This window comes from Physella acuta, unplaced genomic scaffold (assembly GCF_028476545.2).
Source record: "Physella acuta isolate Inbredline_101_S28 unplaced genomic scaffold, ASM2847654v3 ptg000560l, whole genome shotgun sequence".
NCBI classification, from domain to species: Eukaryota; Metazoa; Mollusca; class Gastropoda; family Physidae; genus Physella; species Physella acuta.
The window spans coordinates 671653-699366 of NW_026732079.1; the positions used below are offsets into that span (position 1 = coordinate 671653).

At 36.9% G+C, this 27714-nt stretch overlaps 3 protein-coding genes across 9 annotated transcripts in view; 1 reads left to right on the forward strand and 2 right to left on the reverse strand.

The window, feature by feature from the left end:
- Positions 1 to 1042: 1042 nt before the first annotated feature.
- Positions 1043 to 24694, forward strand: LOC131946423 (tryptophan 2,3-dioxygenase). 5 transcript variants are annotated; one of them, XM_059307181.1, is made up of 15 exons: positions 1043 to 1162; positions 18444 to 18542; positions 19459 to 19549; positions 19861 to 19928; positions 20065 to 20130; positions 20256 to 20317; positions 20445 to 20520; positions 20753 to 20866; positions 21047 to 21157; positions 21506 to 21562; positions 21724 to 21778; positions 21886 to 22023; positions 22726 to 22816; positions 23284 to 23461; positions 23935 to 24694. In XM_059307181.1, exons 2-15 carry the CDS (start codon positions 18468 to 18470, stop codon positions 23956 to 23958), a joined length of 1206 nt encoding a protein of 401 aa, XP_059163164.1. In that variant the 5' UTR covers positions 1043 to 1162; positions 18444 to 18467; the 3' UTR covers positions 23959 to 24694. The 5 variants fall into 5 exon arrangements, with proteins under 5 accessions (XP_059163164.1, XP_059163160.1, XP_059163161.1 ...); XM_059307177.1 differs by having other exon boundaries at positions 23284 to 24694; XM_059307178.1 differs by lacking the exon at positions 1043 to 1162 and adding an exon at positions 16736 to 16829 and having other exon boundaries at positions 23284 to 24694.
- On the reverse strand, positions 12480 to 13490 carry LOC131946412 (FMRFamide receptor-like). Its single transcript, XM_059307159.1, has one exon. The coding sequence runs from the start codon at positions 13488 to 13490 to the stop codon at positions 12480 to 12482; it is 1011 nt and encodes a 336-aa protein (XP_059163142.1).
- The window catches only part of LOC131946420 (CD109 antigen), a 45150-nt gene continuing 41611 nt past the window's right edge, over positions 24176 to 27714 (reverse strand). For all 3 annotated transcript variants that reach the window (XM_059307169.1, XM_059307170.1, XM_059307168.1), the window contains exons 32-37: positions 27472 to 27549; positions 26650 to 26769; positions 26145 to 26282; positions 25416 to 25521; positions 25143 to 25232; positions 24176 to 24871 (exon numbers count right to left, since the gene is read on the reverse strand). In XM_059307169.1, the coding sequence (XP_059163152.1) occupies positions 25147 to 25232; positions 25416 to 25521; positions 26145 to 26282; positions 26650 to 26769; positions 27472 to 27549 (528 nt within the window). In that variant the 3' untranslated portion in view covers positions 24176 to 24871; positions 25143 to 25146. The remainder of the gene's footprint in view (positions 24872 to 25142; positions 25233 to 25415; positions 25522 to 26144; positions 26283 to 26649; positions 26770 to 27471; positions 27550 to 27714) is intronic.

Genomic DNA, 27714 nt, shown 5'->3' on the forward strand with positions numbered 1-27714 from the left:
TCTACCGCCCCCCCCCCCCCCCGAAAATTTTAAGTGCCCCCCCCCCCCCCGGAGAAAAAAGTCTGGAAGAAACACTGGAAGTCACAAATTACTGAACCATTCAAGTTTGTCACCCTCAGAAGTATAATATGTAGTTTGTCATTTTCTGGCTTCATCTAAATGGTGGTAGGGAACTGTCTAGTCAGTAAGTAGTAGAATTTTGTTTTACATAACATCATCTACTAGTCATAGCAACGTTTCCTGTTGAACTTGACAACCCATGTTGCAAGTTGAAGTAGAGTACACCTATTTTAGTGACCTCGGCATCTGAAGGGATAATGTGATCAGCACTACCCCTAGCCGCCAATACTTTCCCTCAAGTTAGTCATAGTACACTAAAGTTTAAATGAATGCTTTGTTGGTGACTCTCTGCCTTAAGTCACTTTCATGGTCATTATGCACATATCCGTGAAGGTCAATTATAAGCCTACATGAGTGATGTTGCGTAACCTAGATATGGACTACTTCTTTTAAGATACTTGTTCTCCTCGGAGAAAAATTTCTAAAAAAAACACTGCTCCTACCTCTCATATAGGACCATCACTCCCCCCCCCCTACTCCCCACTAGAGTTTCTTCCAGGCATCTCTTTGAAAATTTCAAGTGCCCCCGCCCCCCCCCCCCCCCCCCCCCCGGAGAAAAAAAGTCTCGAAGAAACACTGCTCCCCACTACTTCAAATGTACTGCATCTTAGTATAGATTAGTCGCCCTAGCACATCCATCTAATCTGTATCTGTTACAGTGCTCTCCTTGAGCGTTTTTTTTTCCTCGCTGGTCTACAGATAACCTGACCTCGATCGTGTTCGTTCTATAAAAATAGTTTGTTTACGTCTGGAGGTGTGCGACTTTTACTCGCGTTTGATTGGATGGCCGAACGCACACACCTACCCACTCGAGCCAATCGCGTAAGGCCTACATTATTGCAGCGATTACCAATATCACCGCGTGTGATAAGAACAGAGACGTGAAACACGGCTCTTAGTTGCAGAGCTGTAGGCCTTCCTCTGCAGTAAGATCTAAAGTATTTTAATAGAACAAGTAGTGGATTATAGGTGTACTTACGAGAGTATCACTGTTCTGGACTAGCCTTATCAGAATAATTGTGGAGTAAAGACAATTCTGAAGGTACGTCGCTTTTTACATTATAATTATTAAATGTATTATTTAACAAACTGGTGATGTATGTTTTTACTGTCTGGATTTAAGGTGGAAGGTGGTAGAGTGCATAGGCGTATCCAATGAGGGATGGGGCGCTCCCTATATGAGTATTCTTAAGACAGTGACTCCTTTTTCTGAAACCAAAGAATTTAACGTAAGCAATGGATGCTTACGACAACTAACCCGAAAGTCTCGAGTTCGGATCCCGCGCTCGAGTCTGTATGACGTCTTTGAGTTCACTTCACTCTGATATGAAAACAAAGACCGCTGGGCGTAATGCTGACCACAGTATACTCATATTTGCCGAGGTCATTGAAACAGATGAACCCTATTTCATGTGAGAACGAACGAGAAAAGACAATGAATCTTGTTAAGTTGTTGTCAGCAATAAAGGCGCTCTCTTGTTTTAGGACTCTATACTCTATACTAAACTGCCAGTTTATGAGGTATACGCTGATTTAAAAACTGTAAGTGTAATTTGGGAGGAGATAGTGGGCTGATGTGCAACGTATATTTTTTGGAGTGGATGGGGGGGGGGGATTCACTTATATAGGGCTATGTGTGACCAGGGAGTGGTGTGGGATTGGCAAACGTGTTTTTGTTTGTTCTGCGGCGTCACTAGGTGGGGTATCATCCGGTGAATGAGGGTGTCACCACCCCCTTGAACAATTATTGCACAATTCCGGTTTCTTATCGACTACCTCCCCTTACTGATTCATACATGTAACCACACAACACACTGTGTTGACTGCATAGGGGTCATCCATAAATGACGTCACACTTTTTTGACGATTTTTTACCCCCCCCCCTCCCCTCGGTCACACATCTTCACAAAAAGCCAGACCCCTCCTCACCCCCCCCCCCACCCCCGTCAGGCTCAGCCTACAACCCTCCCTCAAAATTGCTGTTAAATTTTTCTTAAAAATCGATATTTTTCCAAAATATTGTCTGAACGCTATCAGCATAGAGTATTTTGTTTAATTACCATTACCATTTATTAAAACAGTTGTCTAAAACTAAAACGCGAAATTACGGCAAAAATTCGTTTTCTAACATTGCTTTTTTTTATAATGCAAAAGTGTGACGTCACACCATCTGAACACCCCCCTCATCACACATCGTCACAAAATACGGACCCCCCCCCCCCTTACAAGTGTGAAGTCATTTATGGACGACCCCTTATTTTAGGTGGTTTTTTTCCTTTTTGGTGTCACCCCCTAAATGATGTCACCCGTTGCGGACCGCACCCACGCCCCGCCTTGTGAAGCTACTGAGTTAGTTTACCGAAGATCCGGCTTAGTATTACTAGGAAATATTTCACAACATTATAAAAGTATAAAAAAAAACAGCTCCTGTGAGGTGAATGTGCTAGTTAGTTACATTAGAGAACCAGGTGGACTTGAATGCAAATGAAACACTCTAAAACACGGATCATTACATCATAGTTAAAGCTCATGCCCTTTCTCCCACTTCGGTAATACTCGGACCAGTTGCTCTCCGGAGAGGGGGGAGGGGGTGGACTAAATTATCTGGGGATGGACGACACTGGTAATAGTATGTATTTTCTGTTTCATTCGGGGGGGGGGGGGGGAGTTCGGTAGACGTTCTTCGCCCTCCCCCCCCCCCCCCACACACACACATCCAATGGCTGCCTGGATATGAAACACTGAATGTCGGGCAGTCTACTGGTGCCAGTGGTGGATTAAGAAGAAGGTTGTCTAGGCAGCAACCTAGGGCCCCCAAACTATAACAAATAATTGTTTTTATTTAAACCCAATTATATACAGTGAACCCAGGGTCGAGAAGTAACTAAGCCTCCTTTTCATTACCGTATAGCTTAAATAGGAAGTAATTATAACTGGTAAGATTGTAATCCAGAGGCGTAGCGACCCTTCCCGGCGCCCGGGGACAAACTTTTCGATTTGCACCCCCCCCCCCTCAAACTTTCGATTTTCACCCCCCTCAACCTTTCAATTTATTTTTCCAACCCATTTTGGCGCCCTATGGTCGGCACCCGGGGACATATGTCCCCCTCCCCCGCCCCCCCGCCCCCCTCGCTACGCTACTGTTGTAATCTCTTAAAATTAATTTAGACAGTATCAAGCGAGGACTCGTCACAAAAGTGCTAGGCTAAGTAGAATTTTCAGGTGAACACTTTATATTTTGTAATTTATACAGTAGTTACTGACAGTTGAACAATAGAACAAAGAGCTCGGGTATGATTGATACGATCTCGTGACAGGTGGTTTATTATGTTCTAGCATAAGTGTACTGAATTAAATTGCTAATTTGGACTTTGTTGTTTACTAGTCCGACTGAAATGATGCAAGTTATACAGGTGAATGTGTATCAGATGATATGGTAGGAAGAGAGATAGGTTGTTCATATATTTGAATGAAGTAAGATAGGTGACACGGGGCCTAGTGACGCTACACAGGTAAGAAACGTTAACTATTGTATTCAAATTGATTCTTCTTTTAACCTTTCTTCCCCCCAATCACCATTACCAGTGTAATTAGCTGAAATACTGTTGGGGGTCTTTCAAAAGAGGCACAGTAAATGAGTAATATCTTGAGTTCTTACGGGGCGATAATTTAACCTCACCTGATTTCGCACATGTTTTAATCATTTAGATGTTTCAAATATGAAATTAAAATATACATCATTGATTGGCATATATATATATATATATATATATATATATATATATATATATATCAACCTACGAGTCGAAACAGAGTTGTCTAAAAATGTATTGCGTTTGCAATAAATACAGAAATGTTATTAACGCCTAAACTTCAGTTTCTAACATTAGTACTTATTTTTAAATACGAAAGTGTGACGTCACACTATCTGACCACCCCTTTCCCCCCCCCCCCTTTCTCACAATCGTCAGAAAATTACGATATTACGATATACCCTCTCCTATGGGAGAAGCATGACGTGGCAAAAAAAACAAGTTAATAAAAAGTCTAGTGACAATTTAAGCGCAATTTCCTTATGTTATCCATAACAATTTTAAATCGAGATAAATCATATATTCAGCAAATAAATAATGCAACACGAGTAGTTTTAATAATTCTAAACAAAATAGAAAAAATATTTATTAACGAGATTTAAAAAAATTTGCGGACGTGTAGGGGGTATTTAGTTGTCGCGCTCTCTCTATCTATAATAATAGTTTCGCTGTCTGTGTATCTATCTATCTATCTATCTGTCTGACAAGAACGCTCTAGAGAAAACATAAGCAAATTAAAAACATGCATAGTTAAACGAAAACGAAGTATGACGTCATATAGTAGAAAATAATATCAAGCCGGAGAGTGCACACAGTAATATAACGTCATTGATTCTCGAGTAAACATTGAATAAAAAGGCAATGTTGTCTAATCTAAGTGGTTTGCGTGAAGAGTTTCTTTCATACAATTCTTCGGGTAGGGACGAAGCCCCACCCCCGCGTAAGAACGTCTAAGCCCCCCCCCCCCTCCCCAACTCAAAAGAAATTTCCTCATCGATACTCTATAATAACAATTACCGCATAATTAATGTGTCTAATCTAAAAAGTGGTTTTCTTGCAATTCCTTTAATGCAATTCTTTGCGTAGTGGCTAAGCGCGACACCAGTGTTTCTTTCAGACTTTTTCCTCTCTTCCGGTAGGGGCGAAGCCCCGCCCAGATTCTTCCTTTAGTTTGTATGATCTACAAATGCAACCAGTGTTTCTTTCAGACTTTTTCCTCCCCGGAGAGGGGTGGAGGTATTTGAAATTTTCGGGGGCGGCGGTAGTATTTTCTGGGAGGGGGCGGACACTGGAAAAAGTATATAATTATATTTCGTTGAATGAGACGGTAGACATGTTTTGGAGTGTGTATGAATTAAAGTACCGAGAAAATAGACAGCACTATCAACCTAGCGCCTGTTGTAACCTTCCTCAACGGGCCATTATTCTCGTTCCTAATAATAGTTTCGCTGTCTGTGTATCTATCTATCTATCTGTGTATCTATCTATCTGACAAGAACGCTCTAGAGAAAACACGAGCATTTTAAAAACTTTCACAGTGAAACGAAAACGAAATATGACGTCGTATTGAGCATAGAGTAGAAAATAATATCAAGCCGGAGAGTGCACACAGTAATATGACGTCATTGATTCTCGAGTAAACATTGAATATAAAGGCAATTTTGTCTAATCTTAAAAGTGGTTTGCGTGAAGAGTTTCATTCATACAATTCTTCGGGTAGGGGCGAAGCCCCACCCTCCAGAAAGAACGTCTAAGCCGCCCCCCCCCCCACCCCAACTCAAAAGAAATTTCTTCATCGATACTCTATAATAACAATTACCGCCTAATTAATGTGTCTAATCTATAAAGTGGTTTGCTTGCAGTTTCTTTCGTGCAATTCTTCGGGTAGTTGCTAAGCGCGACACCAGTGTTTCTTTCAGACTTTTTCTCCCCGGAGGGGGAAACTTTTTCTAATCTAAAAAGTTTAGTGCGCACAGTTATTTTTTTCTTCCCCGCCCAGGTTCTTCCTTGAGTTTGTATGATCTACAAATGCGACCAGTGTTTCTTTCAGACTTTTTCCTGCCCCGTGAGGGGTGGGGGTACTTGAATTATTTTTTTTTGGGGGGGGGGGGGGGGTAGAATTTTCTGGGTGGGGGCGGACACTGGAAAAAAGTATATTATTATATTTCGTTGAATGGGACGGTAGACATGTTTTGGGGTGTGTGTTTGGGGGGGGGGGGGGCGGATCCCCCTCCTCCCAAGTAGAGTTGCATGAAAGAAACTCTAAATGCGACTTTTGTCATGAATGAGATTAGGTGCATGGTTCAGGGATATGCCTATGACTATATTTTGTATAAATTAAAGTACCGATTCTGGATAAAAATCCGTTTTCAATGTCATTTTTTGTTTCCGGTTAAATTGAATTAAGGTGGTGATTTTCGTTTTGGTTTTAGTTTAGAGAAAATAGACAGCACTATCAACCAAGCGCCCGTTGTATCCTTCCTCAACGGGCCATTTTTCTCGTTGCTATATAGTACTGTAGTGTATTATGTATAATGTAATTTTAAAAAAAAATTGTGACCGAACGAAAGGATATATTTGAAAACTTTCTTCGGCAATATTGTTCTAAATTATGGCAGGAATCGATTGGTAAATGTTTCAAGTCGCTAAGAGGTCTGGTTGCCGAAATATGGGCCAAAAACTGCATTTTTTTCGAGGTTTATTTTTTTTTTTGCTTTTCCGGGAAATCCAGGAAGAAATTCCGGGAATTTTTTTGGCCCACAATCATCCTCGGAACTTGCTTAACATATTTGCTTTTGAAACTAGTCCTCGATATTGCTTTGTTGAGGAGGAGATACGACTTAAAGCTGCGGTAAAGCTGCGGACACACATCCAGAAATGACGAATTAATAATCGCAATTCCAGTATGGAAATTGCGCTAAAAACAGACAGCTGCGCTGTACTGGGATTGTGTCTTGTCGGACTACGTGGTAAGACTGGTTGGTGACTTGATATTGCAGACTTCAAACTTGATGTTACACCGGTATTTTGATACTTCACTTATCAAGATACGTGTCTGACGTAAATGTTTCTGGTGTATTGATTGGCTATTATAAAGCTCTTCTAACATCTGACAGGGGATGGGTAGTTCTTAACATAATAGCGGGTCTTAATTGCACACAAAATCTTTATTAATTTCCTAGCATAGCGAGTGACAGCGTTGCAGATTGAATTGGAATGTTTTTTTTTTTTTTTAATAATTAGATTTTGTCGTAAATTTTTCAAACTTGTTGGTGACCAAAGAAAATATTTATTTTTTTTTAGTTGGGAGTACTACACTTTTTAAAATTAGACGAATAGATGAGTGCGTAATGTATCATATTAGCGAAAGCCATTGGTTGGAAGTGCAGTAGAGGTTGTGTTGTATACCATATCTGATGTGGGCCAAAAATATAAACCCAGTGTGCTCATAACAAACAATGCCCCATCTTTTGACCATTTAACATTCTGTACTAATTATTTGATAACATAATAAATTGCAATTCTATTTGTGTTGACTAGGTTCAACAGTCCCTTCCCCCCCCCCCCCCCTCCACAGTTGGAGTGGATATCCATAAATACACTTATCAAAATGAATGTGAAATGTCACCATTCCAAAGCGAGAAAATAATGTAATCTTAAGAATTAACTAGAATACCCGTCATCCGTTGGATAACTGTGGGTTTCGGGGGTCATCCATCAAAAAACATCACGTCTGTCACTCAGAGGCATAGCGACCCTTCCCGGCGCCCGGGGACAAAGTTTTCGATTTGAACCCCCCCCCCCCCCCTCAAACTTTTGATGTGCACCCCCCCCCCCACTCAAACTTTCGATTTGAACCCCCCTCAACCTATCAATTTATTTTTCCAAACCATTTTGGCGCCCCAACATATGTCCCCCCCCCTTCCCCCCTCCACCTCCCCACCCCCCCTTCCCCCCCCCCCCCGCCTCCCCTCCCCACCCCCCGCCTCCCCTCCCCACCCCCCGCCTCCCCTCCCCACCCCCCGCCTCCCCTCCCCTACCGTCCCCCCCCCCCTCCTCGGTACGCTACTGCAGTGTCACTTATCGTCACAAAAAACAGACCCCACATTCAAATATATGTTTTTTATCTTTTAAAAACACCGAAAACACCGATTTTGGACTATCCCTTCATAAACTGACGTCACAGGTGACCTACTCAACTCTACTTCACCTGCCCAGTGTCCTGCCAAGTCTCAGACAACATGTTTTTATCGTTTAAAAAAACAATTCCAACCGAGCATGTATCTGACCACACTATCCTTTCATATGCTTAGGACAAAGAAACAGATGAACTCTACTTCACCTGCCCTGTATCTTGCCAAGTTCAGATAGGCAACGTTATCATTCACATCTAAAAAAAAAAATTGAAAAAAAAAATTTCATTGACATATTGGTCTAGAACCCGTGCCTCCTGCATGAGAGCTGACTACGCTACCATTTTAGCTATTTACTCGTGACGTCACAAGTGAATTTTTATACTATACTATGTGTCTCCTTATGCAACTTGATTTACGCGTATAGATTCTAGATCTAGAATCTAGATCTAAAAATAAGTCTAGTAGTACTAACTTTCAAATTAAATTTTATCTTAAATAAGCCAAACAAAGATTTATATAAAATAATTAAGGCCTGAAATAGATTCTAGATGTAGAATTTACATTGAATCTAGTGACCTACATCTAGGCTAGATCTAGATCTAGGCTAGATTCATAAATTTCCTTCGATAGCTGATCTTTAGATCTAGAGAAATTTATCGTAAAACTAAATGAAAAAGACAGTTGAAAATTGATATAAGTGTTGGAACGTAATAAATACAGCAAACGGACGTATTGTTAAAGTTATGACCGACAGAAAATTAGATTTAGAACGCGTTAAACTTTTGAATGGGAACACAATTTTCTTCAATAGACGCCGCCATTTTATTGTACTAAAGAGTAAACAAAAACCTGTGACGTCACTATTCCCACAAAGTTTAGTCAAGGTTTTAACATTTTTAAAAAAAATGGGTTATTCTGCGTAGGAATAAATCAATAAATTAATTAACGTCTTTAAATAAATTTGTGATCAACAGTCTGTCTGCATTAAAAAATTATTCTCTACCTGCATACCATTTTACAGCTTTCCAGATAGAGTCGAACATATCACAATTTTCGATCAGGCAAACAAATAAATATTCAAACATGTAAACAAACTTGACTTTTAGTAGTATACTAGAATACCCGTCATCCGTTGGATAACTGTGGGTTTCGGGGGTCATCCATCAAAAAACATCACGTCTGTCACTCAGAGGCATAGCGACCCTTCCCGGCGCCCGGGGACAAAGTTTTCGATTTGAACCCCCCCCTCAAACTTTTGATGTGCACCCCCCCCCCCCCCCCACTCAAACTTTCGATTTGAACCCCCCTCAACCTATCAATTTATTTTTCCAAACCATTTTGGCGCCCCAACATATGCCCCCCCCCCCCCCTTCCCCCTCCCCACCCCCCGCCTCCCCTTCCCCCCCCCACCCCCCGCCTCCCCTCCCCTCCCCACCCCCCCCCCCCCTCCCCTCCCCTCCCCTCCCCACCCCCCGCCTCCCCTCCCCTACCGTCCCCCCCCCTCCTCGGTACGCTACTGCAGTGTCACTTATCGTCACAAAAAACAGACCACACATTCAAATATATGTTTTTTATCTTTTAAAAACACCGAAAACACCGATTTCGGACTATCCCTTCATAAACTGACGTCACAGGTGACCTACTCAACTCTACTTCACCTGCCCAGTGTCCTGCCAAGTCTCAGACAACATGTTTTTATCGTTTAAAAAACAATTCCAGCCGAGCATGTATCTGACCACACTATCCTTTCATATGCTTAGGACAAAGAAACAGATGAACTCTACTTCACCTGCCCTGTATCTTTCCAAGTTCAGATAGGCAACGTTATCATTCACATCTAAAAAAAAAAATTGAAAAAAAAAATTTCATTGACATATTGGTCTAGAACCCGTGCCTCCTGCGTGAGAGCTGACTACGCTACCATTTTACATATTTACTCGTGACGTCACAAGTGAATTTTTATACTATACTATGTATCTCCTTATGCAACTTGATTTACGGCGTATAGATTCTAGATCTAGATCTAAAAATAAGTCTAGTAGTACTAACTTTCAAATTAAATTTTATCTTAAATAAGCCAAACAAAGATTTATATAAAATAATTAAGGCCTGAAATAGATTCTAGATGTAGAATTTACATTAAGTCTAGATCTAGAATTTACATAGAAACCTAGTGACCTACATCTAGGCTAGATCTAGATCTAGATCTAGGCTAGATTCATAAATTTCCTTCGATAGCTGATCTTTAGATCTAGAGAAATTTATTGTAAAACTAAATGAAAAAGACAGTTGAACATTGATATAAGTGTTGGAACGTAATAAATACAGAAAACGGACGTATTGTTAAAGTTATGACCGACAGAAAATTAGATTTAGAACGCGTTAAACTTGTGAATGGGAACACAATTTTCTTCGATAGACGCCGCCATTTTATTGTACTAAAGAGTAAACAAAAACCTGTGACGTCACGGTCCCGCCGAGTCTAGTGGCTTTTCAAATATTTTTTAAAAAAATGGGTTAATCTGCATATGAATAAATCAATTAATTAATTAACGTCTTTAAATAAATTTGTGATCAACAGTCTGTCTGCATTAAAAAATTATTCTCTACCTGCATACCATTTTACAGCTTTCCAGATAGAGTCGAACATATCACAATTTTCGATCAGGCAAACAAATAAATATTCAAACATGTAAACAAAGTTGAGTTTTAGTAGTATATAGACTAGAATACCCGTCATCCGTTGGATAACTGTGGGTTTCGGGGGTCATCCATCAAAAAACATCACGTCTGTCACTCAGAGGCATAGCGACCCTTCCCGGCGCCCGGGGACAAAGTTTTCGATTTGAACCCCCCCCCTCAAACTTTTGATGTGCACCCCCCCCCCCCACTCAAACTTTTGATTTGAACCCCCCTCAACCTATCAATTTATTTTTCCAAACCATTTTGGCGCCCCAACATATGTCCCCCCCCCCCTTCCCCCCTCCACCTCCCCACCCCCCCTTCCCCCCCCGCCTCCCCTCCCCACCCCCCGCCTCCCCTCCCCACCCCCCGCCTCCCCTCCCCACCCCCCGCCTCCCCTCCCCTACCGTCCCCCCCCCCCCCCCCTCCTCGGGACGCTACTGCAGTGTCACTTATCGTCACAAAAAACAGACCCCACATTCAAATATATGTTTTTTATCTTTTAAAAACACCGAAAACACCGATTTCGGACTATCCCTTCATAAACTGACGTCACAGGTGACCTACTCAACTCTACTTCACCTGCCCAGTGTCCTGCCAAGTCTCAGACAACATATTTTTATCGTTTAAAAAACAATTCCAGCCGAGCATGTATCTGACCACACTATCCTTTCATATGCTTAGGACAAAGAAACAGATGAACTCTACTTCACCTGCCCTGTATCTTGCCAAGTTCAGATAGGCAACGTTATCATTCACATCTAAAAAAAAAAATTGAAAAAAAAAATTTCACTGACATATTGGTCTAGAACCCGTGCCTCCTGCATGAGAGCTGACTACGCTACCATTTTAGCTATTTACTCGTGACGTCACAAGTGAATTTTTATACTATACTATGTGTCTCCTTATGCAACTTGATTTACGCGTATAGATTCTAGATCTAGATCTAAAAATAAGTCTAGTAGATCTAGTACTAACTTTCAAATTAAATTTTATCTTAAATAAGCCAAACAAAGATTTATATAAAATAATTAAGGCCTGAAATAGATTCTAGATGTAGAAGTTACATTGAATCTAGTGACCTACATCTAGGCTAGATCTAGATCTAGGCTAGATTCATAAATTTCCTTCGATAGCTGATCTTTAGATCTAGAGAAATTAATCGTAAAACTAAATGAAAAAGACAGTTGAAAATTGATATAAGTGTTGGGACGTAATAAATACAGCAAACGGACGTATTGTTAAAGTTATGACCGACAGAAAATTAGATTTAGAACGCGTTAAACTTTTGAATGGGAACACAATTTTCTTCAATAGACGCCGCCATTTTATTGTACTAAAGAGTAAACAAAAACCTGTGACGTCACTATTCCCACAAAGTTTAGTCAAGGTTTTAACATTTTAAAAAAAAATGGGTTATTCTGCGTAGGAATAAATCAATAAATTAATTAACGTCTTTAAATAAATTTGTGATCAACAGTCTGTCTGCATTAAAAAATTATTCTCTACCTGCATACCATTTTACAGCTTTCCAGATAGAGTCGAACATATCACAATTTTCGATCAGGCAAACAAATAAATATTCAAACATGTAAACAAAGTTGACTTTTAGTAGTATATAGATAGATAGATTAGAACCCCTACGGAAAAAACGTTTGTTGGTGATGGCTGAGGAACTTTGCCCAGAAAAATCAATGACATGCATGGAAGAAACTGCCCCCCGAACTGAAATTTGCTAGTTAATGCGGCCCTCGGACTGAAAAGTTTGGAGACCCCTGCCTTTAAAGGTCCGAATAGATCTAGGTGAATTAATGAACTGCCGAAAACATTTTTATTTTCAGATTAACGATCGTTTTCACAAATTACCAGTGTAGACTAAAATGAAAATAGCAGTCCCATAAATAGCAATCTCTTCGATCCGGTGTCCATAACTTTACACAATGCTGCGTTAGATTATCTTTTTTCGGGAAAATATTATGAAAAACTGTTCCCTATACTTTTGACTCATTCTGAGGTAAATAAAAATATTGACACTAGAGAGAACGGTCTCAAAGAGGAAGCAGGCACAGTAACACATCAGGGCTATACTGAAATTTTTCCCGGCCAATCTCAAGTCCGGCATAAAACTGATGACTGTCAGCTTGGTAGATGATGGGATGAGACAGATGACGAACACGATGGAGATGGTAGACAGCATGATGACTGTCTTCTTCTCTCTGCTCGAGATGTGTGTCTCTTTCTTGACATGTGACATGGATTGTCTCCATCGCGATTGGTGTTTTAATTTGATCGTAATTATTCCTGTACTCATTAGTATAATGAAGAAAGTAGTGTACGGCGCCATCAGATCGTAAATATAGTACGTGATATTGAAGATAGTGTATACGTTTTCACGAAACTTGGCGTATACGGTGGGTCCATTGGCATTGAAATCAAACCTTCCTAAGTAGACCGTGTAGAACACAGGAAACATACGCAGCATTGTGATAGCGAAGAATATTATCGCAGTGACAATGGCGGTTTTGTTGGTGAAGATGCGTTTAACTTTTAAAGGACTGACCACACAGACGCATCTTTCTAAAGCAGCGTAAGCCGTGATGAACCCACACACCCTGATGAAATAATAATGTGGGTAGATCGCTGCAGCCGTGCTCGTTTCTAAGGGATTCACGACAAGGCCGGAGTTCATAATCCAGGGGTTCATGATCAGGTAGAAGACCTGGAGCGTCACCTGCGCCCCCGTGTCGCTGATAGCTAGTGCCGTGAGGATGATGTTGACGCTGTCGCTGTAGCCCTGCTTGTAGAAGACAAGGATGTTGATCACGTTGCCTAGGATACCGAAGAGCCCGGCGGTGCCTAAGACGAAGGGCTGGACCGCCAGGACAAGTTCCACGATGTGGGGGTCGAGCAGGTTGTTGGTCTGGGAGCTCTGTGGTAAGAACGTAGTGTTGTGACTCATGGTGTGAAGACTGGACGGTTTGATTATATCGCCTGTCTAAGTTGGTAGCGAGTCAATGACCTATCGGCGTCACTAAAGGAAATGAAGTTCAGGTATTCGGATTTATATACATAATGTTTTCTATATACCTCCATTAAAATTATATATATAAATTTAGGTATGCTTTTACTACGTATATATATATATATATATATATATATATATATATATATATATATATATATATATATATATATATATATATATATATATATATATACATATATATATATATATATATATATATACATATATATATATATATATATATATATATACATATATATATATATATATATATATATATATATATATATATATATATATATATATATGTGAAAATGTTCAAAATGTTGACAAGCTATAAAATACAATTAATAATTGCAAAAGTCTGCTGCAGTCCCCTCCGTTGCTTAACAGATATTGATATGTGCGTCTTTGTCCTTTTAAGTCATTGTGTGGGTTGACTTAACAAATCTTTAATCGATTTAATGTGCCGGTGACTTTACGTGAAAATGTTTACCACGCTAACGACTTTGACGTGGCTACAATTTCATGCAATTAGTTTGTAGAACAGTTAGTCGCTCTACTCTCTCACCGGGTAATTTCTATTGCAACAATTTGTGTTGATTTGTGTTCGTTGAAAATTGTGCTTAGTGGGTAAACGTTTCTAATCTCCTCTCGTTATTTCACATTTTTAAAAATGTGGGATCTGGCGCGTAATCGACTTTCTCGAATTGATTTTTTCATACCTTTCGGGCAGCTACGATATAAAGAAATACCAGAAAATATACAACAATTGATTTTTAATGACAAAATAGGCTATCACTCACGAAGATTGCCGATTTCTCTATCTGATAATTTTCAAACAACAAAATCTTTGAATCAATAGCTGCAGGAGAAAACGATACGGTCCAATTTTCTAGAAGAGTCGAATACTAGCAAAGTGTCCAGTAAAGAAATCCTTTGTCATGCTATAATAAATATTGCCACTAACCATCGTGATATTTTTTCATTACATTAGACATTCGATTTCCAGACAAAACGCAAGATTTATGTTTTTTAGGATTCTGTGCGTCTACGTCTCCGTCTCCGTCTCCGTCCACGTCCACGTCTACGTCTACGTCTACGTCTACGTCTACGTCTACGTCTACGTCCACGTCCACGTCCACGTCCACGTCCACGTCAACGTCTACGTCCACGTCCACGTCTACGTCTACGTCTATAATTACAGAAATGGAAATTAATCGTAGTAGGGCTAATAGGTCTATCTGAAAGGCGCACTCGTTAATTTGAGAATGTCTGGTATGCAATTATCTCTTATTAGCATTGGTAAACACTTTTATTGCACGATTAATAAAAATGGTGTGTGGTTTCTTTCGTTTTTAGTTGCTGTTGTTTTTTTTTTTTGTTTTTTTTTTTTGTTTTTTTTGGGTGGGGGGGGGGGGGGTTAATTAAAGTAGGTTGCATTGTTAAAATAACTTGCCTGTCTTGAGTTAACCTAAAGGTTTGAAATTCATATAAACTACCTAATTGACTAGCTAGACAGAAGGTTTGCGGCTGCCTATTGTTGCCTAGAAACTTTGCACATTTTATATCAAAATTCTTCTCGCAAAATAGCGAAAATGCAAACGTTTTATTAATAATGTATATTAATACTCATTCTGTATAGTTCAATTACATACTGACTTGTGTGTTTGTGTGTGTGGGGGGGGATGCTTTCTTCGCCAAAGTTTGAATAGGGGTGACGTAATGTTAGTAGTTCGCCCCGGGCGCCGGAATAGGTCGTTACGCCTCTGCTTATACATACTAATAGGCTTTCTAACTTAGCATACGCGAGAAGGGCCTTCTAGATACCTATTGCAGTTTATGTGTAAAAATGTACCGGAAAACCAGTACACTTTTTACTTTGTTAATTACATAAAAAGTTGTTTTTTTTTTTAATTATAAAATATAATTCAGAACCAGCATAGACAAACACATTTGTTATTCAAATTATTTTCTGTCGAATCCATTAGTGTTGCATGTAGATAGCACTGAAAAGTCCATCCATAAACTTTTTTATTTATGACCCACAGCTCAATGACGTAGGGAAATAATAGCTGATTTTATCAATTCATTAAAATTTACAAGTGAAGCTAAAATCAGTATCAGAGTGGCCCCATTGTCTTTGGCCAAGGCCAGGAGTTCTTTCAGACAGTAAGGGGGTTTCAAACAATGGTGGATAATGTTTATAGTTACCAAGGAAACAATGAGCCGTAATGGTTTGTCCAATTCAATTGGCATAAGCGAGCAAGAGCTCACAAAATGAAACACCTGTTGCTTCCTATCCTTTCTATCTGAATAGGTTGTACATCCTCTGCGATTTATTTATTTAAAACATAATTTTAAATGTTCAAATAGGCCAAATGCGTTAAAAACAAAATTAAGCAAACTTAGCGGAATCTGTTTTACAGTCTTAGGCCTACTATAGTTGTTTTAAAATAATATTTTATCTTTTTTTTTTCTAGAAAATTGAAAAAAAAAAAAATCGAACCGTGAGATGGCAACACCTGCGGTGTGTTGCGTCACAATATCTATTATAGTAGAGCGTGTGTGCTCGTCTAAATGTGTTGTTTGTTGCCGACTCTCTAAAGTCTAGCACAGACAATAGGTAAACTACTGTTTACTGCTGTGTTGATTCAATGGTTTTCAAAGGGGGGAGAGGGGGGAGGTGGTGGAACTGTGAGACGCACGGTCCCCTGCAAACACCCCCCCCCCCCCCTCCAATCGAGTTGGGATACTAACTCTGTATTACATTCCAACTCACAAACTTTTAGAGCTACGGCCTCATTCAAAGAAGAAAAAAAAAATACTCTTAAAATAAAACAATAAAACAAACGCAAGAACCACCCGCCTGAAGCAAGTGCCCAAACAGACAAATATTAGCTCTGCCTCGGGCTTACAGCAGAAGATAATAGAGCCAGCCTTCACCCTAAGTTATTTAGGTCACACCCTCCCCCCACACCCCCCCCCCCCCCACCCTAAAACAGCTTCATGCTCCACTGACCCTACCAATGTAAAACGCTGGACATTTCCATCCAAGGGCGGAATGGGGCAGGGGAATATAGGTCAAGTATTCGTACGCCAGAGATTTTCACCAGGGTTGCATCACCACCCCTCCCCCTCCCCCTAACGTTCTAGAGATAGATTATCGTTTCTTGTCACTTTTATTCCGCCCTCGGAGCAGGCGAGTGGAAAAGTAAGTGATACTTAGCGTGGGCAACTTGACTCTCCGAGCAAAATAGTTGTCTTCTGTAAGTAAGTAGACCTACGCTATCTTCTGAAATGGTTTTAAAATGTATTAGAGATTAGAGTCGTGTTTTACGTTACAAAAACAAAAACCTAATTAAGTCATAAGTCGGTTATTAGCATAATTAGGCATATTTTAACACGGATAAATGGGGGAAGAATAATTTGTTACAGATAAACAAAAATAGTAGATCTAGCTCAAACTCTACTACCATTAGCAGTTGTTTTTTTTTAAGTTTGGTATTCTTACTAGACAAAATAAGACATATCTAGAACTAGTACTGTGAAAAATATTCCCCCCCCCCCTCCCACTGCGCATGTGGGTTGAACCATGTGATCCAATTCGAATGTAAACAACACGTTCAACGCCGTGTTAAGTTTAAAAGCAACACAACACAGTGCACGTCTACAGCCTCCGATCAATACATTGATTAAAAGATGAAATACATCTTTAGTAGGTAAAAATAACTCACTGCTATTCTACAGATATAGGAGGCTATAAAAAGATTTAGCATACATGTCAGTCACATGACAGTGTGTGTATGTGACACGTGGAATGACACTTACATTTTGATTATTACAAACACTAGTTATTCATTACTGTTCAACATTGACTGTCCAAGTTTTTATACACGTGCAGATTCGATAACAACACTAATAATTGGATTTAACGGGATACAAGATATTATGCTGCATCAACACATGTCAAATAAATATGTTTCGACCAGGTTGTTTTGACGTTAAAATTCAATTTCATGAGCTGGGCTTATCTAGAAATCGTCTATAAATAATATATTTATAACATTAACATGTCGCATGTAACATGAACTAAATCATCAGTAAATGCCATTGTGATCTTAAGCTACAGTAAAATACTTGACAAAACCCATATTCATTCTCAAAATTTACTGTTGTTTTGCTTATATATTTCTTTCCTAATTTTAGACTTAGTAGTTCGTGTTTGTTAACTAGTGTGCAATTGTAAACTCATGTGTTTACTAAATGTTTGGAATTGTGTCGGTAAAAGGTTAAAGGTCACTTAATCCACCGGAGCAGCATAATAAACTATTAAGGGGAAAGAAACGATGTAATTTTATAGGTTAAGCTGCCCATTGGGTTTCACAACAGTTCAGTCCCTTACATTAAAAAAAAGATTTCCAGAGAAACACTACGTAATAATGCAATAGCCTAAAAAATTGACATTATCTTAAGTTTTAATGTTTAATGTATATTAAAAAGAATATTGTAAAATTGTTTTTTTAAATCTGCTCGACGCTGAATTTATTGTAGAATGTCTAAAAAGTTCTTTCTAGGCTGTAGGTGTAGGGCCTATAACTTAAACAAGCTTACTTTCAAAATTCCCTCTTAGGTAGGGCCTATGTTTTGTAGCTCACTGCCCTAATGCCTAATTATTAATTAAAATCAACCATACAGGTTTAAATATATAAATTGATCATTAAAACCTGGCAAAAATGTACTTCAAAGGGAAATAGCATATTAGTTTTAGCAAAAATATAAGTGAAGTTGTTTGTTTTTTTTAAAATTAAAATCAATCAATCTTTAGTGTACTTTTAAAGAAATATTGTTTTATTACAATTTTTGTCAAAAACTTCTTTATTACAGTTGTCAATTAAAGTTTAAACGAGAATGGCAGAATCTGGGGTCTGCTGTATGGAGAAGAATACAGAGGCGAATGAATTAAACTATCACAACTATCTAAAGGTGTGTCATAACTTTTATACTGCACAATAAAGACATTGTCTATATAGTCTGATTCAACAGCAGTTGTAGGCCTACTGTTTGTAAGCTTATTCGAAGTGGGAATATAATGATTTAACCATTCAGTTTCTACAGTGCATTCTCTGCGTTTGCTGTGTAGTGTCTCTAGGTCCTGTGTCACCTAATGAAAACCTCTTTAAGGGAGGCAGTCCTCCATGAAAAAGCCCATCTCCTCTCCCCCCCCCCCCCCCCCCTCATAGTACAAAATAGACAATAAATGTAGTTTATATAGAAAATATCTACTTTAACCAGTGCCCCCCCTCAATCAATTTCCCCTTCTGGGTAGAAAAATGTCTGAAAGAAACTACACCTACACATTGCTTCATGTTGTATTTATCTATAACTAGTTATTAATGCTAAAGTAACAAAGTAAAAGTAAAGTTTCCCTTTCAAACCTGACGGTCTATGGGGCAAGTGGAGTTGATTTGTTTCTGTGACCTCGGCATATGAAGAGATAGTGTTTTTAGCACTATGCCCAGCTGCCTTTACTTTACCTAACATGAGTTAGGTACCCATCAGAGCTGGGTGGACTCAGAGACGATCTACTGACTTGAACCCGGATTTGAACTCGAGACTTATGGGTTAGCAGTTCAGCTCTCTACCGCTAGACCACTCCATCCCATTAACAAAGCTAAGTAGATCTTAATTTCCTGTGGTATTATTCTGTTGATTGGTGTTACCCAATAGGCTCTCCACCCTCATTCCATTTGTGATGATACTTTGTTGACAGGCGTCACCACTTGACAGCAAATGTGTGATGATATGATGTATTTACAGATAAAGTACTGAGTTAGAGTTGTGTAGTTTATGTCATGTGTGTGTTGAAACATTAACAGGAGAACACTTTTTCATCCTACAGCTGGACAATGTCCTGTCCAGTCAGGTGATGCAGAGTGCTGTCAAAAACAAGGCTGTGCATGATGAACATCTTTTTATTATCACACATCAAGGTATGTTTTACATGATAGTTACATTATTTTTAAGTGTGAATTACACCAAAATAATCACACACCAAGGTATGTTTTACATTATAGTTACATTGAAGTGTGTTTTAAGTGTGAATGACACAAAAAATAATCACACTTCATGGTATATTTTGTACATTTAATACACATCTCTTAATATTGTTGTACTTTTTACATTATTATCTAGCGCAACTAACATATAACTTTCCTGTAACTTTTACATATTTTGGTTCTACTATTCTAATTTATGATAAATAATGCCACCTTAAATGGATTTTTTTTCTCATGTGTTCCAGCATATGAACTCTGGTTCAAACAAGTTCTTTATGAGATTGATTCTGTCAGGGAGATGTTCATGTTGCCTGTAAGTGTTAATACATATAGTCCATGTTTACTTACTCAATTAACTATTTTAAAATAAAGTTATGTATTACTAATTTATAAATTATTATTTTTACAGAAAGATGATCTATTTTTTTTTAAATTTTCTTAACCTATAGGTGCTGGATGAGTCCAAAACTTTGTTGATTCTGAACAGACTGAGTCGAGTCACTTTGATCCTTAAGGCAAGGCCTCTCAATATTTTCTCTGTATAAAATCCACTTTGCTGTATCTAAGATTAGATGAAATTTACTTATATGTACTAAACAAAATGAGACTATGAATAACTTTTATCCTTTTGTATATGCAGCTTATGGTTGATCAGATTGAAATCCTAGAAACTATGACGCCATTAGATTTTCTGGAATTTAGGTGTGTTTTCAGTATATCATATCATACAGCAGGCCAATATTTATTGTTTTTAACAAGTTTTTTCTATACTGTAGCTATAATTTGGTATGATTTTTTAACATATTTTAAAAAAAAAAAATTTCTATAGGTTACAGCTTTCATCAGCATCAGGGTTTCAAAGTCTTCAGTTTCGCTTGTTGGAAAATAAAATGGGTGTTTTAGAGGTACTCTTTTTGTTATTTTTGGAAAATAAGATGATGGCTTAGCGGTAGGAAATCACATAATCTTGTCATTCGCATGTATGGAAAATAAAACTGGTTTCTTAGATATTAGAAATAATTTATTTTTGCCACATTTATGTCACAATTTATTTACCTTTTTAGATACTCAACCCACTTTTTTGTATAACACATTTAAATGTTATAAACCAATTCTGTTTTGTTTTGAATATTTTAGGCATCACGAGTAAAATATAACCAGCAGCATTACATGAAAGTTTTTTCCAAACCTGAGCAAATTAAAATGCTGCAGGATTCACTGGAGCAGCCATCTTTGTTTCAGCTTGTTGAGGTGAATTAAAAAGTTGTTTCATTACATTTTTTATCATATTTTTACAGTATAATACTAATACAGTCCATCAGTGTGTCAACTAAAAATTGATTTTTTTTCCTTTTTGTAAGAAATATTTGTTACAGTTAAAAAAAAATGTTTTGTTTCTTTAAAGTTGAATACAAATTGTATTTTTACTAGAAATGGCTTGAGAGAACCCCAGGCCTGACAGTGAAGTCTTTCCATTTTTGGGACCTGTACAAAAGATCAGTAGAAAGATGGCTGCAGGATGTTCTCTTAATACCAGCAGAGGTAACCTTTGGCGCTGTCAGCTAATTCTACTCACATAGACAGATACATTGCGGAAGACAAATACATTTTTAAACATTGTCATTCTTGCTGAAGTTAAAGTGTCGTTATCAGCAAATGAGGGTCTGGCTAAAAATGATGAAGAAATATTTTTCTTTCTACCTGAAATAATGTAGTTAAATTAGATATGACATTGTATAAAATAAAACATACCATTTCTGTTAACATACTTATCATTAAAATTGATTGTTTAAAATAAATATTAGGCGATTGAGTTATTTATACTCAAGTACTTCACAAATTAAAGAAATATTTTTCTAATATGTCTGGATTTTATTCTGTTTTTTAAAGAATGAAACAGATGAAAAGGTCAAGCTCAACCTAATGGAGGAGTACAAAAAACAGAGAGTGAGTTTTAGACAAGTTTGGTTAGAGAATAAGTAAAAATATTCCTAAAATTAAACAAGTACCAATAATTGTTCTCTAGAAACATTTTGATTATGATTGAAAACCCTATGTACATTTATTTTGTATTGCATTTTGTATCTTGTATTCTAAACTCTTTGTAGGAAAGTTTTGAAAGTATTCTTGATGAAGAAAAGTACAGTAGTTCAATAGCACGAGGTAAGAAAGTTATCTTTTTTTAAGATGCAAAGTTTTTTCTATCATTAAATTGTGAATTAAATGTCAGTTTTTATTTCATTGCAATTCTATCAATAATTTTTACTCAGGTGATAGAAGATTAAGCCATCAGGGATTTAAAGGTGCTCTGTTAATCTCCCTGTACCATGATCAGCCGAGGTTTAATCAGCCGTCCAAACTTCTCTCACTGCTCATGGATATTGACTCACTCATCACCAAATGGAGATGTAAGTTTTATAAAGCTTGATATGGAAGTTAGTTGTAGGTTTTTATATACACTTGACATGGCTTCTAGATGTAAGTTTTTATATAACTTGATATGGCAGCTAGATTTAAGTTTTTATAAGGCTTGATATGGAAGTTAGTTGAAAGTTTTTATATACACTTGACATAGCATCTAGATATAAGTTTGTCAGTCATTTGGCCCAATTAAACTTGCTTATTTTATATTAAGTTGATACCCTACATTGTAGCTAGTTGTTAGATTACCAATCATTAGATCTGGTAGAAAAATATATTTTTTTTATAAATACACCTGATAGCTGAAGTAGACTACATCAATTTCTCTGATCTCTTCATATCTTTATAATTTTCCCTTTTACTAGCTTGAGTCAGGTACCCACATTTTTTCCAAAGCATCATCTACCAGTTGTTTTTTTTTACTGATGGCATTACAACTGAACTTAGTTTTTACAGCTTATCAACATCTTTATATTGTATTTTAAATTCAGTTGTATGATGATTACCTGAGTTGTATCAGCTTAAATATATATTTAGTTTTGAGTAAATGATCTTGAATCTTATACTGAACACATATCATTAGGTTCATAATTTGTCATTGAAAATAAGCCAAATCTACTTCACCTACCCTGGTCCTAGTACAGAACATTGCTGTTACATATTGTTTACCTATATTGAACTATCCACAGACAACCATGTGATGATGGTCCAGAGGATGATAGGAAGTAAAGTGGGAACTGGAGGCTCATCTGGCTATCAGTACCTGCGTTCAACTGTCAGGTTAGTGGCTTGTATATCACTGTCAGTAGTGTCAGAGTTGATAGTAACACGGTCAATCAGTTCTCTATTATTAAGATGTCACTTCACTTATAGAACAAAAAGAGCATACTTAATTAAAATGCCACCAAAGTTTTTCAAAAATTGACAATGAATGTCAATTTTCTATATTCTAGTATGGATCCTTGAATCCCATGTATTGTGCAATATATATTTATAAACATAGGTAAACCCACACATATATGAGTGTTTATTACTGTCTAAGTGAGAGATACCTAGACATTTGAATTTTAAGGTTAAGTAAGAAGTATTTCTAATAATCATTTTTTTTAATATACTTTGCCTTGTAATAAAACAATCAACTATCCCCCACCCTCTTTGTGTTATGAAATATGTTCAAAATCCAAAATATAACTAAACAGTATGAATATATCCATTGCTTACGTATGGTTATACTTTATGTTTTTCAGTGATCGCTACAAAGTGTTCATAGATTTATTCAACATGTCAACGTATTTGATTCCCCGTGCCTACATTCCACCACTGTCGAGGGCACTGAAACGCCAACTGAGTATTCTCATTCATGAGTACATGCCTCGAGACTCAGATGAATATGATTCTGATGTTGACAAATCAGATGATAGCCCAGTGAGTAAGCTTGAAGATTTGAATATTAATGGAGAAACTAGACCTGTTGTCAAATTTGAAATTTGAGTTTTTTTTCAGCTTTGGGTTGAAGTAATTTGTGAAGTAATTGTTACAATAGTTTGAAAAATGTATTATAGAGAAATAAGGACTTAAAGGAAGGTGTGCTTACAAAGAATGGTTGCACTATATTATGTTGTTGTTTTTTTGTAGATCTGAAAACATTCAATGATTGATTTAAGTAGTATATTTTAAAAGGAATTGTTTTAAAGTATTTGGCATTTACTGTGTACAAGTTGCAACAAAATTTGTCACATACTTCTAGTCAATTGGTAGACTTACAAACATATATTGTTTGTAAAACATAAGAATAAAAATGGCTATGCATTCATTCGAGTTATGCCTATTTGTTTGTTTTTTTTATATGTACTATAAATGGGAACTAAATAATTTTTATTTTAAATTCGACTACATAGTTGAAATGGCAAAAGTTTATTTGAAAAGCCAAGACAGCTGATTTGAATTCTGTGGAGCAGTCCTGTAGCTTCATTTAATAAGTAATATTTTTTGACTGATAAGGTATTTCAGTCATATACAAGAAGAAGTCATAAAATCTTGCTTGTTACAGTACATTTTATGTTGACTAAATGCTTATATACTTTTGTTTATAAAGGACAGATTTATTTAATTTCAAACAAATTAAAACAACATTTCGCAAATAGTAAAAAAAAAAAGTAATAGAGTGCTTTATTATGACATTTTTACATATACACAAATTTATGCAAATAGTAGAACATACATTTTTGTTTGCAGTAAAAATTTGACCACTTCCTGATTAAATAAAATATGCATTTTATGTATACATTGTATTTTTTTGTGTATTTTAAGTTGTTTTATTTAAACCAAAAAGTTAATCTTAAATAATCTTAAATATAATAAAAAATTTACCATCAGGTAAATGCAAATATGTTTTGAAGATATTTATTTTCATTATTAGAGGCCACAAATTGTAAAATGGTCTCTATAGAGTGTTAAACATAATGACAAAATGATGTGCTTAATAACTTTGATAATCTAGTTAATGAACACAGTATTAAAAACAAAATAGTAACCATTATATTCCATTTTTTCAAGTCTGAGTTAGTGTCATTTGGTATATAAATAGATGAGGAGTGAAATGTTTCACTTTTACAAATATTTTCACACCAATTTGAATGTTGACAAATCTCCAAGATCTTAAAAAGCATGGATTATAAAAATTATGGGCTATCAGTATAATAATTTCAGATCAATCATTATATCACTTCTAAAAGTTGTATAAAAAATCATAAAAATTTAAATTAATAAAAAAATAACTCAGAAAATTGAATAACAACATATTAATGCATCACAAGAAATATCTTGTTGAAACACCTGTAAAAGAAAAGCTTTATTAACATGCTTTAGTCTTATACACAACAATAAATTTAACAGTTTACTATTTTATGTACAATTATAAATTAATACACTTTTTAAAAATAAGTTTTTCTGTTTTGATTCGTTCTATGGTATACTGTATACATTTAATTTATTCTATGGAATGCTGTATACATTTAATTTATTCTATGGAATGCTGTATACAGTTAATTTATTCTATGGAATGCTGTATACATATTGAAAACATTTTAAAATGACAAAAGCCTACCAGTTTACTGGAACTGGCAGATGCCAACATCTGGTGCCTTAGTGCAAAAATCCTCTGACTTAAGTGTGTACTTCTGAGTTAGTTCTTTGCCTGGAGGCAGATGTTAAGTTTGTTAACCAGTTATTAGCAATTAAGTCAAAAGTTGACTACACAAATGTCTAGCTGTTTCAATACAATATAAATTGAACTAAAACCGAATTTAGTTTTTAAAAAAAAGTAGTGGAAAACCAATCAGAAGCATTTGTGTAGATTTGTGATTTATTTAAAGCTTACCTGGATTGTAAAAGTCATAGATTCTTAAAGATTTTGGAAGCGCTTTTGTTAAAATGGCATTAGAGGCAATCATATTAACTGCTACTGTCACTCCTTTAGTAGTTATCTGAGAAATTGAAGGCAATTTTTTAAAGACACAATGGAACAAAGATAAATCTTGTAAGTTACTATATGTTTCTTTACTACTACAAGTTGATCATCTCCACGCATTTTAAGTGTTAAAAAAAAGCACTTATCAATTTCCTTAGAATTTTTAACATGTTTCAGTTCTGAAATTATGTACCTATTAATTCTTATTGGACGGCGTGGTCAGATGTTTTAGGACATAATGGTAAACCAAAAGAATCGAGTTTGGATCCCAGGCACGTCCAAAGAATTTTCCTGTACACCCAACTCTAATGGGTGCCTGACTGATGTGAGGGGAATTTGTGCTAACTCGGTCTGGTGCACTTCATAACTTTGTCATGCTGTTGCAATGATTTAGTTGAACTGTCAACCACTGTGACAAAACTAGTTCTATCATTTGCATGGAAAAATCTGATTTAAATCATATGAGGCTGATGTGTGTCTATACCTCCACTGAACACCTGGGGTTCAATACAACACCGGGCAAGAACCGCTTTGACAAGAACCACTTTTTAAAAAATACCACCTAAGCTATGACCTATTACACCTCTAAATAGTTTACTTAGTTTCGTATAGGTTTTCCTAAAATAAATTATCACTTACCACATCAGTATCAAAGTAACAAACTAGTTTGTCCTCTTTTACTTCAGCTAGACTGATGACAGGGTTGCCAATTAAAACATCTAAATCTGTTATGTAGCCGGCTGGGATTTCAACTTCTAAGATACTCATACCAGCAGACTGTGGATTATTTACAAGTTTTGATAAAATCTTTATCTAAATCTTAATCTAGTAGATATAAATATATTTTATAGTATGAAGTCCTTGTAATCTTATGAGGTAAAAAAAAGGTTTGAATAAGGTTCATCCATAAATAATGCCAAAATCCTATGTGAGAGGGGAAGGTATTCAGACATTTGTGTCTATGGATGCTGAGAGGGAGATGATTCAGAAAGTGTGATGAGACACATTTGCACTTTAAAAAGTAATGGTCTGAAACGAATTTGAGCCATTGTTTCAAACTATTATGCAACTTGTTATGCATTGTAAATAAAAATAGTTTTGATCCAATCATTGCTGTTTTTTTTTTAAAATATCTGCTACATACCTCAGAAATGGTCCATATTTTAGCAATAATTTGAAAGTTATTTCCCTTGGTAACAATTTCATGGGACATGCCATAGTTCTGTGCCACTGTGTCCTCTTTAACATTGTAAGTTAGAACAACCTGCAGAACAGATTTTAATTAATTTTAAGTTTGCCAGTCTTCATTAGGTCAATTATTTTTAGGTCAGTCTTCAATTAGTCTTTATTCAGCCTTCATAAGGTCAGTCTTCATTAGGTCAGTCTTCATTAGGTATGTCTACATTAGGTCAGTCTTCAATAAGTCAGAGGGGGGGCAGGGGGGGGGACATATATCCCCGGGCGCCGAACTTAGGGGGCACCAAAATGGGTTGGAAAAATAAATTGAAAGCTTGAGGGGGGTGCAAATAGAAAATTTGTCCCCGGGCGCCGGGAAGGGTCGCTACGCCTCTGCAATGAGTCTTTATTCATTAAGTCAGTCATCATTAGTTCTGTCTGCATCAGGAAAGTCTCCATAAAACTAGTCTTCATTCAATCTGTCTTCACTAATAAGTTTTCAACAGGTCAGTAATTGGTCAGCTTTCAAGAGGTCAGTCATTGGTCAGCTTTTAACAGGTCAGTCATTGGTCAACTTTTAACAGGTCAGTCATTGGTCGGTGTCTAACAGGTCAGTAATTGGTCAGTGTTCAACAGGTCAGTAATTGGTCAATGTTTGACAAGTCAGTAATTGATCAGTGTTCAACTTTCACCAGGTCAGTCTTTGGTCGGTGTTCAAACAGGTCAGAAACTAGTAAACTTTCAAGAGGTCAGTCTTTAAAGTTGAACCATCCCTCTATACCAAACTTACCTCAGCCATCACCATGCTTGATCCCCTCTGGTTGTTGTTTGTCCTGGCATTTATTGAAATTGATTTTGGCGCGTCATTCTAAAACAATTATGTACAACTTAAATGATTTTGGCGCGTCATTCTAAAACAATAATGTACAACTTAAATTGATTTTGGCGCTTCATTCTAAAACAATTATGTACAACTTAAATTGATTTTGGCGCGTCATTCTAAAACAATTATGTACAACTTAAATTGATTTTG